The 12,797-nt window shown below is 43.6% G+C and overlaps 1 protein-coding gene across 3 annotated transcripts in view; it reads right to left on the reverse strand.

The window, feature by feature from the left end:
• NT5C2 (5'-nucleotidase, cytosolic II) overlaps window positions 1–12,797 on the reverse strand; it is a 155,131-nt gene that overhangs the window by 85,861 nt on the left and 56,473 nt on the right. For all 3 annotated transcript variants that reach the window (XM_040361874.1, XM_040361873.1, XM_040361875.1), the window contains one exon: window positions 3,605–3,678. In XM_040361874.1, coding sequence (XP_040217808.1) covers window positions 3,605–3,678 — 74 coding nt within the window. The remainder of the gene's footprint in view (window positions 1–3,604; window positions 3,679–12,797) is intronic.

A 12,797-nucleotide genomic window follows, 5' to 3' on the forward strand; every position in this document is an offset into this window, starting at 1 on the left:
TAAACTCAAAAGCAATAATAAAGAAAATAAAACAAAGAAAAAGTCCACTGAGTGAGAAAGAATGTTTGATGAAAAGGAAGTGTCTAAAACATATGTATCTTGACGCCCCAAATGGTAATTTTCAAGCCACCACTGAACGTGTATGAAAAGGGGGAGATGGCGCACCGCCACCAATAACACTGAGGCTTATCGGAAAGTGTGGATTCAATAGGACATACGCCCTATGAATCAAACAGACTTGTCGGTGATTCTTGGCGCAATACGAACAGCAGGCTCGACCCGACAACTTTCATCCACAAAGATATCGTCTAACCCCAGACGATATCTTTGTGGATGAAACGCGTCGGATCGAGCCTGCTGTTCCCATTGCGTCATTTTATTGATTAACAAGCGCTTGTTTTACCTCTTCCAAATGTATTTTTATGAATACATTTTGTGTTATGCGGATTCACGTCATGTGCATTTTTATTCCTTTTTGGCCCTATATGTTTGAATCCACATGGCGTTTTATACATCTTGGAGCTTCCTCTCAGTACAGTGACCCCCCTTCTCTCAGTACAGTGACCCCCAGGACAGTGACCCCCCTTCTCTCAGGACAGTGACCCCCCCCCCCTTCTCTCAGGACAGTGACCCCCCCTTCTCTCAGTACAGTAACCCCCCCCTGCTCTCAGTACAGTGACCCCCCCATCTCTCAGTACAGTGACCCCCCCTGCTCTCAGTACAGTGACCCCCCCTGCTCTCAGGACAGTGACCCCCCTGCTCTCAGGACAGTGACCCCCCTGCTCGAGGTGCGGGCACCTCCTCTGTGGGTGTAAACAGAGGAGGGCCGCCGCCGGGTGTACCAAGATGGCCGCGGCTCCGGAGCTAGGCCGAAGCCGCGGCCTTTCCTAGCTTTATGGTCGCGGCTCCGGAGGTAGGCCGAAGCCGCGGCCATAACATTAGGAAAGGCTGCGGCTGCGGCCTAGCTCCGGAGCCGCCGCCGTAACATTAGGAAAGGACGCGGCTTCGGCCTAGCTCCGGAGCCGTGGCAATCCGCGGATCACAGTGTGTTCCGATCCGAAGGGGGTGACCCGTTCGGATCACGGATCAACTGTGATCCGTTGCACCCCTAAAATAAACTCATATTTTAAACCTTTTTGTTGTGTGCCAAAGTACCAACCAGTTACGAAAAATTTTCCTGATAAATTAATTAAGTTGTACTCTAAAACGTTACTTTAATCACTTGCTGACCGCCTTATACCAGATTTACTGCTACAGGGTCAGAAGCTCTGCGCAGGATCACGTGTATACATGTGATCTTGCACCTCCGTCTGCAGGGGGCACACGTGGGCTGCGATTATTCACAGCAACAGCCGACCTGCGGGTGTCCTCTGACACCCGACGATCGTTGGTAAACCACACAGAACAGGAATCTGTTTATGTAAACAAGGCAGATCTCTGTTCTGACGGGGGGGGTAGTCTGTGTTCCCGCAAAGCAGGGACTAGATTCTCTGTCTTCCCCTAGTGAAAGCAGCACCATACTGTATACACAAATAAACTGGCTAGGCACACAGTTAACGCTTTGATTGCCCCAGATTTTTAACCATTTCCCAGTCAGTGTCAGAAGTGTCAGTTAGTGTCCGATTGACCGCCGCAATATCGCAGTCCCGCTATATATATATATATATATATATATATATATATATATATATATATATATATATATATATATATATATATATATATATATATCACACACACACCGTATATACTCGAGTATAAGCCGACTTATACTCGAGTCATCTTTTTGCGCCTGATCTCCCGGACTTTGGAGACCCAGTACTGGCCGGCCGTAGGTCCCCTGGCCCCACTCTTCCTCTACAATTGTGCAAAGTTTGTTGTCCGGGGGACCTACGGCCAGGGAGCACCGATTTTTCAAAGCCGGCACCCCTTCCATAGACTCCCATGTTAAACGGGCAGTCTAGTCATGGACACAGTGAGGCATGGGCACAGTGAGGCATGCACATGGACACAGTGGAGGCAAAGTGAGGCACAGTGAGGCATGCAGATGGACACCCTAGGCTTATACTCGAGTCATATTTTCAGTTTTTTTTTGTGGTGAAATTAGGTGCCTCGGCTTACATTCGGGTCGGCTTATACTCGAGTATATACAGTATATATTTTTTTAAATTGTCTTTTATTTATAGCGCAAAAAAAACAAACAGTGGTGATCGAATACCACCAAAAGAAAGCTCCATTTGTGGGAAAAAAATGACATGCATTATATTTGGGCACAGCGTTGTATGGCCGTGCAATTGTCAGTTAAAGTAATTCAAATCTTCAAGAGGTCAAGTGGTTAATTTGGACAAACCTGGGAAGGGTAAGATTTCCTACTACAAAATCAAAGGTCACCACGATAGCCAGGTTTTGTACAGTGCATGGTCATGAGCGCACCCAAACTTGTTTACAAGTAAACACTCCTGATTGATGGCTCATTTTCATCCCTGACACGCTGATGTTTCCATAAGCTGCCATTCAATACCCATGCTGTAACGCAACCACTGTACTATCTCTCTAATGTAATGAATGCTAAGGCATGAAGTTTGATGAGCTTAAGTGGACCCAAGTAACTTCATACAGAAGGATTGAAATAGACTTTCTCCCAAAGCATGAGTGCACTGGAAAGAGAAATGCCTTGTTGACACCACAGAGAATGCAGTAAATGGGAATGTTATAAGAATGCTATGCATTTACCCTTTACAATACTCTACCACTGCTGTGATGGAAGAAGTAATGTGTTGGCCATTAAATTAATGCAGAAAGTTTGGGGGTTGGAGTTTGGAAACCTATAAAGTCTGAAGAAAGCATCCCAGTTATCTCGAAAAACGTGCATCTTTAATAACGTAAAGCAGAACTAAAGTCCACAATACTCACCTCACCTTCAACTGTCCAAAGTCCTTTGCTGGTACCTTCTACTGGCTTCTTTTGGGTCTTGGGCTGTGCCCATCTTCATTAGCCTGCACATATGCAGGAGTTCAGTCATCCTAGCACACAGAATCTGTGCCGGAATGTGAACCGAGCTGCACATTCTAAAGAAGTCTGCAAACAGGCAGGTAGGTTTGTTTTTTTTACAGAAGTAGTAGTGGTAGTTTACAAATGTGACAGCAAAAACCACTATACAAAAAAGGTATTGATGGATTTCAGTCACCATATTAAGTGTTCACTTCCCAATCGTTGCACGATCCCCCCAATATGAGATCAATCAGACGACAGTCATTCAAAGTTTATACTCGAGTATGACTGCTCTAAATATACTGCTATACAGAGAAAGAGGGTGCTGGAGTGTAGGCCAAATTATTTCTTTCTATAATAGTAAGATGCAGCTTGTCCATGTTTATCAGAACATCAGGAGAATCCTAATCCTATACCTTCACTGGTTTGGACTGGGATGCGTTGGTATGCCTTTTATGTCATTCCCTGTTCTCTCAAAGGTTTCCCAGGCTTAGCTGACCTAAATAATATCTGAAAAATTGTTCTAAGAAAGGGTGACAACATGCTGAGGGTAAAAGGAAAAAAAGTTATAAATAGATTCTTTGTAAGGCTTCAGAATTCTTTCCATGCTCACCAGCAAGTGTATAATCCATATCAAATCCGAAGCACTTGATTTTTTCCATGGCTAGACTTCTGTTCACAAAGACCCTGGAGGACAAGAAAAGAAAATTACACATGAGATGATTGGATGAGGTGATGCGACCTTATTAACTGTTGATGGAAGCAACTGGCAGTCAGGATATTATTTCCTCCTGGGCCGATAACTGCTTTAGTGTCACTACCTCAAAACATAATTGTTCGGCGATCCTCAGCACTTCTCTCAAAAGGCATACCTGCCACATTTTGTAATACAATTATCAAGGAACACACAGCAAAACTAAATTAATGTAACAAACCAACTTTGTAGAACACAACTCCAGGTAATGCACATAAATTACCCTTGCAGCAGCACCCTTCCCAAAATGGAAGGGGTCAAAGCTAATGGGTAGAGAAATGAGGTATAATACTTATATTATACCTCACTCCGGAAGGCTTCGGTGCTCTCCTCTTCTCCCCGAAGCTCCAGGCTGAGGACAGTTTCTTGCAGTCCTCATGCATCACTGCAGGACTTCTGGCCTTGCATTGTACTTGATGAGACCAGCCCCCCTCAGGTGGAGGGAGCCTGCTGACACGAGGAGTATTACAAATATTACAGCTTATTCCGCTTCACCAAGATTTAACGGACATTTACCCCTCACAGTGCAGAAGGGGGCCCATTGCAAATTGTAATGTTTCTGTAATTCCCAAAGTAGGGCTTTAGCAAAAGATTTCAGCTTTAGAAAACATGGTTTGTAATGGACTCTTTCATCTGTTCACATAATATATTGCCAATTGTGAAAAATATAGTTTACCTGTAATGCCATTTGTAGTTATCTTCAAAGTGGTAGTAAACTCCACTTATTTTTTTTTTTTTTTAATGGGCCCCCTGCAAGTTTGTGCCATAATTTGCTAGTATGCACTTTCAAATGAAGCTCTCCAATGCGGTTTGAATGGCTGGGCCACAATGACATCACTCCAGCAAGTGCAAGTCACCATTACAGAACAGGACTCTCTTCATTCTGCATGCCCTGAATGCAGAGCATACTGGGCATGCACAGCGACATCATGAGCTGGAGCCTATGTGAATATCTAAACAGTGTATGGTACTTATGATAAGCTTACCTGTAGGTAAAAGTTTAGGCTCAGAGTTTACCGACACATTTAAAAAAAAGTTTTAAAGTGGTTGTAAAGGCTAAAGTTTTTTGTTACCTTAATGCATTCTCTGCATTAAAGCAAAAACGCCTTCCAAGTTTAGCCACAGTCACCAGCTCTCTGCTCAATAAGCTCTAAGAACCAATCGCTCGGTTCTCAGTGTTCGAGCCGGTGGGGGACCGATGCAGAATCTGACAACAAAAACTGACCACACTAAGCAGGAGAATACACTGAGTCAGTTCTCTAGCTAGGCTGGGAACTCAGCCTGATCTCCTCCAATGATCAGACTTGGCCTGGCACGCCCCTCCCTGAACAGTCATTCGTTACTGGACAAATCCGTGTGCTGTTGTTGTTCTCCTCCTCCTCCAGCTCTTCTGCAGCTGGGAACAGAGGGAATGTGAGAACTTCTGAAAAAAGTGAAACAAGGTATTTATACAGTCGTGTTCTTTCACTCATGGTTAGTGTTTGGCTGAAGCCATTTATTTACAAATCAACGGTGTTTACTCTTTTTAAAAGGGGTTGTAAAGGAAAAAAAATGGTTTTCATAATAAGCATCCTTTACCTGCAGACATTCCTCTTTTCACTTCCTCATTGTTCGTTTTTGCTCTATTTCTTCTCTGTTCACTTCCTGCTTGTCTTATTTTACTGACCACCGTGAAGGGAGGCTTTACTGCGGTGGTCAGTAATGTGCTCACCCCCTCCTGGGAACTACATCTGTGCGGCAGGACGCTCTCTACGTGTTAGAGACTTCAAGGAGGTGTGAATTACTGGGCGTGCCGCAATGCATACTGGGAAATGTAGTTCTTACATGAACGAACGATGCAAACCAGGAAGTGAATGAGAGAACAGAAACTAGAATGCCAGAGGTGATATAGATGAAGGAATTTAATAGGCATTTACTAGTTTTTTAACAGAATCATTACACTATTCTGTCTGTCTACCTTGCAGACATTAATTTTAGGCAAAAAATGTTTTTCCTTTAGTGACCCTTTAAATCATAATGGCAACAGAAACTACCCAAATCAAAAGTTTACATACCGCGGTTCTTAATACTGTGTATTGCCCCCTTTAACATCAATGACAGCTTGAAGTCTTGAGGATTAGGGTCTTTATCTTCTCAGATGGTAAAGCTGCCCATTCCTCTTGGCAAAAAGTCTCCAGTTCCTGAAAATTCTTGGGCTGTCTTGCACGAACTGCATGTTTGAGATCTCCCCAGAGTGGCTCAATGATATTGAGGTCAGGAAACTGAGATAGCCACTCCAGAACCCTCACTTTAATCTGCTGTAGCCAATGACAGGTCGACTTGGCCGTGTGTTTTGGATCATTGTCATGTTCGAATGTCCAAGTACAGCTTCCTGGCTGATTAATGCAAATGTTCCTCCAGTATTTTTTGATAATATACTGCATTCATCTTGCCAACAATTTTAACCAGATTTCCTGTGCCTTTGTAGCTCACACATCTCCAAAACATCAGCGATACAACTCTGTACCTTTAAGCATAGGTCTTGTTGACTCCTCTCAAAATGTAGCGTTTATGGTTGTGACCAAAAAGCTAAATTTTGGTCTCATCACTCCAAACGACTTTGTGTCAGAAGGTTTGAGGCTTGCCTCTCTGCTGTTTGGCATATTGTAAGCGGGATACTTGTGGCATTTGTGTAGTAATAGCTTTCCTCTGGCGACTCAACCATGCAGCCCATCTTTCTTCAAGTGCCTTCTTATTGTGCATCTTGAAACAGCCACACTACATGTTTTCAGAGAGTTCTGCATTTCACCTGATGTTATTTGTGGGTTTTTCTTTGCATCCCCAACAATTTTCCTGGCAGTTGTGGCTAAAATTTTAGTTGGTCTACCTGACTGTGGTTTGGTTTCGACGGAACCCCTAATTTTTCACTTTTTGGATTAGAGTTTGAACACTGCTGATTGGCATTCTCAATTCCTTGGATATCTTTTTATATCCCTTTCCTGTTTTATACAGTTCAACTACCTTTTCCTACAGACCCTTTGACAATTCTTTTGCTTTCCCCATGACTCAGAATCCAGAAAGATCAGTGCAGCACTGGATGAAAGATGCAAGGGTTTGTTACGAGTCCAGAAACTCATTGACATTTTATACACACACACACACACACACACACACACACACACACACACAAATTACAAGCAAACAGATCACAGGTGAGGATGGTTACCTTTAAATGGCCATTCAACCCCCTTTGTGTCAAATTGTGTGCATGTTATCAGGCCAAAATCACCAGGGGATATAAACTTTTGATCAAAGTCATTTCATTAGTTTCTGTTGGCATTATGATTTAAAAAGAGTAAACACGGTTGATTGACAATAAATGGCTTTAGCCAAACACTAATCATGAGTGAAAGAAAAGATTTTGTGTTATTCATATTCGCTGAAAAATGGCCAGGAAATCATAAATTCTGCCAGGGTATGTAAACTCTTGAGCACAACTGTATATACAAGGGGATTCATAAAAGAAGTATACAGTTTCCAGATGCTGTAAAACAGTAACAATTGAAGACACAGAGCACAACTGCGAACCGTTAGGTAGATGTACTCAAAGTTTGTGTACCGCTACCAAGGGAAGCAACATAGGCGATAGCACGTAGGTGCGTTTGTCACGTGACTAGTCCGTCAAAATGGCAGCATCTGCAGTGGATATTTTTGATCACGATTCAGAAAACCTCAAACCACAAAAATCTATCTACGATTGGCATAAAACATTTGAAACTACGGGCTGTTTTTGCAAACTTAAAAGTCCTGGACGACCGCGTGCATTTCGGTAGAGGTCGTCAAAAGTGTTTGCACCGTCATTCAACGAAGCACGGGAAAATCAACCCGGAGGATGAGTCTTTAAGTGCAGATTTCACAGCCCACTGTCTGGAGAATTTTGAGAATTGAAAATGATTCCATACAGATGTTGCAAAATCTCACTGACCTTGACAAGACAAAACGCTTTGAATTTTGTGCTGAAAGGCAGCATAGTTTTGAAAATAATGATTTTGACAATCAATTCGTTTTCACTGATGCATTTCACGTGAGCGGTCAGGTAAACAAGCAAAATGTTGCCTTTTGGGGAATGGAGAATCCCAGATTTAGCCCTGGTTCACACTGGCAGCATTTGCCGGCAATAGCACCGCCCTAATCGGTGCAATGCCGCATCTGCGGTGCTGCACCGATTTCAAAAAGTAGATTCTGTACTACTTTTTGAGATTTCAGGCCATGATTTACATTGACACCTGTGCAGAAACCTGCAAAGATGACGCTGTAATCGCGGCCGAAATCGGGACTGACCAGTGGGGAGTGAAATTGTGCGAGTTTAGCTGAACTCGCACGGCTTCACTCCCGCAGCCCAGTGTGAACCTGGGCTTACAGTGCAACACATGTGCGAGATTTCCCTAAAGTAAATGTGTTCTGTCCAAAAAGAAAGTGTGCGGCCCCCTTCGTTTTTAAATGATAAAACTATCACGGGAGGTGCTTTTCTGGATAGGTTAAGACTTTTGTTGACGCTACAGTTGCAGGAGGACAGTGACAACTTTATTGCACCACCATACTGGTCAGGCGACGTGCGAGATTACCTCACAGATGGATTGGATGAGCCGCAGACTACAACGTACTACTGATCCAATGGCCACCCAGAAGTCTTGACTTAAAACCTTGTGACTTTCCTGTGGGAGTACGTAAAAGGACAAAAAGTTATTCAACCCTCCCCTTCCTGTTGATCTAGTGGTGTGGAAACAGTGCATCATAGCCACTATCACTGCACTTGATTCAGATATCTTAACTAGCGTTTGGGCAGAAATGGATTACCGGCTCGATGTGCGTTGTGTGACTTTGGGTGCACACATAGAACATCTATGACCATTTAACCACTTAAGCACCGCCTCCTGCACATTTACGTCGGCAGAATGGCACGGCTGGGCACAAGCATGTACAGGTAAGTCCTCTTTAAGTGCCCAGCCATGGGTCGCGGGCGCGCGACCCGGTCCGAAGCTCCGTGACCGCGGGACCCGATCGCCGCTGGAGTCCAGCGATCGATCCCCGGAGCTGAAGAACAGGGAGAGCTGTGTGTAAACACAGCTTCCCCGTGGCGCCGTGATCGATCGTGTGTTCCCTTTTATAGGGAATCACAATCGATGACGTCACACCTACAGCCACACCCCCCCTACAGTAAGAAACAGACATGAGGTCATACATAACTCCCAAAACTGCAATTGTCATTTTCACAGTAAACAATGCATTTTTAATGCATTTTTTGCTGTGAAAATGACAATGGTCCCAAAAATGTGTCAAAATTGTCCGAAGTGTCCGCCATAATGTCGCAGTCACGAAAAATAAATAAATAATAAAAATGCAATAAAACTATCCCCTATTTAGTAAATGCTATACATTTTGCACAAACCAACAGATAAACGCTTATTGCGTTTTTTTTTTACCAAAAATAGGTAGAAGAATACGTATTGGCCTAAACTGAGGGAAAAAAATGTTTATATATTTTTGGGGGATATTTATTATAGTAAAAAATATTGAATTTTTTTCAAAATTGTCGCTCTATTTTTGTTTATAGCGCAAAAAATAAAAACCGCAGAGGTGATCAAATACCACCAAAAGTAAGCTCTATTTGTGGGGAAAAAAGGACGCCAATTTTGTTTGGGAGCCACGTCGCACAACCGCACAATTGTCAGTTAAAGCGACGCAGTGCCGAATCGCAAAAACTGGCCGGGTCCTTTAGCTGCCTAAAGGTCCGGGTCTTAAGTGGTTAAAAAAAAAAAAAAAATGAAATATTACCCTACAATTCTGTTGCAGGTAACAAAATATATCTTACATTGTTCATGTTTTATAATGCATTGAAACCATACACTTTATAAAATCACACTGTATTTTTTCCTATATATACACACACAAATGTTTTGCCTTTCATTTCTATTTAAACTGAATGGGTTGTTTTACAAAGTGATCATTTGAACCCACTTTTTAAAGTGGTTGTAAAGTAGGAAAAAACTAAGAAGTCAACAGCTAAAAATACTGTAGCTGCTGACTATTAGGACACTTACCAGTCCAGGGATCCTGCGATATCAGCACCCCACTTGATTTTTCCATCGGCTATACGGTGCTGCCACCGCCATTGCTTCCAAGGGAAACTGGCTGTGAAGCCACAAGGCTTACCCTACTGTCCCCTACTGCGCATGCACGGAGCATGCTGTGCTTTGTGAATGGGAAGGAGGGGGCCGTAGTGAGATCGACTCGGAAGTGGGAGCGGGTATCTGTCAAAAACAGGTACCCACTCCCTGAAAGGTGCCAAATGTAGCACCAGAGAGGGGGAGGAGGCAAATAAGTGGAGCTTCCACTTTTGGATAGAGCTCTGCTTTAAGGCAAATGTTGTAGCTTTGGATAGGGCAAGGTAGGGTTAGAACACCTCATTAGGTTTCTACTGCTATCTAGACTTTATTAAAGGGATTTACCTTTACTTTTTGTCCCTGTAACAACAGTTTTTCCAAACAGTGTTGAAAGTGAAGAAAAAGCTGCAACACAGACAGAAATAAAAATACAAAAAAAGTTTAAAAAAAAAAGTGTTTTATTCCAGATCACTCACCATACGAAAGTAGTCATCTGACACATTGGTAACAACTTGTCAGTATACATTACATGGTAGGGATAATCAAATGTAAATGAATTGTCCATCTCCATGACTTGCCATTCTGAACGCTGGCACAGTTAAGTCAACCAGTGCCTTGTTAGCCTATGAAATATTTAGCATACGATATGTGTAAAATAATGTGAATGTGCTCAGGAAACAGGGTAGTATAGTATTTTCCCATAAGCAACCAGAACTGACTTATTGTAGTTTATTTTAGAACGTATGCACAAGACCAAAAACATAGGATATTTTTATTAAATAAATCCATGCTTAGAATTTAACCGAGTAAAGACCACTCAGCTAAAATGCACAGGCAGAGTTTGCTTAGCAAGGATACAGATAACGAACAAAGGGAATGGCTTTGATGACACAGGGGAATATACAAGTTTTCCATAAGAGCAACTGCAGATATCCGATTTGTAACAGATATCAGAGGCACTTCTGGCACAAAGGGTAAATAGGTGCAGGATGATGCAAGCTTTTCAGTTGCTTCAACAGAAGCTAAATAAATACTGCAAACATTTGCCAACATGGAGAAGGAGAATGATTGGGAAATTTTGAGCCAATGAACAATATCGGATTGGGTTATGCAGGACCCATCAGTACAGGTTTCTATAGATGCAGATATAATATATTGTATGCCCTAGTGTAAACATATGGTACAAAGTGCTTTGTTAGGAGTTTGTTACCCCCTCTGTAAATTTTTAGTTCAATAAAATGTGATTCTTCATCTAAAAAAAAGGTGTGAGGGTGAAAGATATTCATGCCAACATCTGTCCAAGAACGGAATGCAATATTCCTAAGGTAATACAGGGAGTTCTGCAAGTTGTCATGCTGCGATTTGCTACCGAAGCCGACCGAACAGGCATGACCTAAAAAGCTCTGTCTATCAGCAGCCGATCAGTGCTCTCAGCCAAAGGATGAAAGCACTGGCCGGTGTGTTCTGGCAGGGGGAGGGGGAGGCATCCCTCTGTCAGAATACAATAGCTCAGTAGGGCGATCGCTGTACTAAAAGAAAAAAAAAAAATCGGTTAGTTAGTACAGCTGCTCCTCCCGAGTTCTTTCGTTTCTATATCGTTCAGCCCACTGAAGTGTGTGTACTATCCTTAACCACTTCAGCCCCGTAACATCCCCCTCTGGGAATCCATTGCAAGGATTTTAACAAACTTTGTCGCAGATTCAGCCATTCTGAAGAAATAGCCTATTTCCTGACAGACTCCATGGCAGCCTACGTGTGGGTTAATCCCGCCTCTCATACCTCATAGGACCCTTCTCCCATAAATCTTTGCTTCTAGCCAGAGACCGTGTTCCTTTTTTTGTCCTCCTCCTAGGACCAAAGTATGTTTTTTTGTCATTACTTTTAAAATTCTGAAATACGGTTCAGCCTGACGCACGAGTTTTGATGATTTATTCCTCTATGGATTCCAGCAATCCCAGCTTTCAGCAGGGTGGATTCGGGTGATATTTGCAGTGCCATGAAGAGCTTACTAGCCTGGCCATTGGCAGGCAAGCGGCAATTTGGCCAAACGTCCTGACTATTAGCAGGAGGCCCTTCTGACTAAGATTCGCCCAGGTCACCCAGATCGTGCACTGACGGTTGTCCCCATGGTTCCAGGCTGATCAGGATCACGCTGCGGTATCGTATGAAAGATTTATTACCTTTTCATGGCAGCAGTTTTTGTGTGTTGTTGGTCCATGGCGGCTGGAGCGCATCTGCGTTTCAGCTCGCCGCGTCTTCCGGGTGTCTGCGCAGCTGCGAGCCTTGTCCGAGATCGAGGCTTGGTTCGCGCATGCGCAGTTCCGGACACAGCGGCGCATGCGCGCGGGCTCTGCTGGGCGGCGTCGGCTACGCCGTACGTCCGCCAGGGGGGCGCGGTGACGTCATCAGCGGCGCCAAGTTTTAAAAAGCTGTCAGATTCAGCTTTTCTTTGGGTTGCCCTGCGGATTGACAGCAAGCTTCCCGGTGTCTGCTCGTGTGACTACCAAGGTAGGAAGTGATTGATACTCCTTTCTATGACTGGCTTACTCTGCTATTTTGGTATTGATGGATTTACTTTGCTTTCAGCTGCCAAGTCTTAGCTATGGACGTGTCATCGCCCCCCAGTGGCCAACCCTTGCTCTGCAGGTAGGAATTATTTTCCTTCTGCTTAGTTTGGGTGCCTTGTTGTTTCTTACAAGATTTTTTTTTTTTTATATGTTTTTTCTTTCCCAGTCCTTCTAGGTCTGAAAATAGACAGTCAGCACGTGAAGATGATAAAACTAAACGTCATTCCTCTTCGAGTTCTAGACGTCCGAGATCCTCCTCTAGACATCGTAGTAGGGAGTCCAGGTCCGGGCACCACTCTCATGGTCATTCCAGCCACTCTAGAGGCAGAGTCTGCTGGGGGT

This window comes from Rana temporaria, chromosome 8 (assembly GCF_905171775.1).
Source record: "Rana temporaria chromosome 8, aRanTem1.1, whole genome shotgun sequence".
Taxonomy (NCBI): domain Eukaryota; kingdom Metazoa; phylum Chordata; class Amphibia; order Anura; family Ranidae; genus Rana; species Rana temporaria.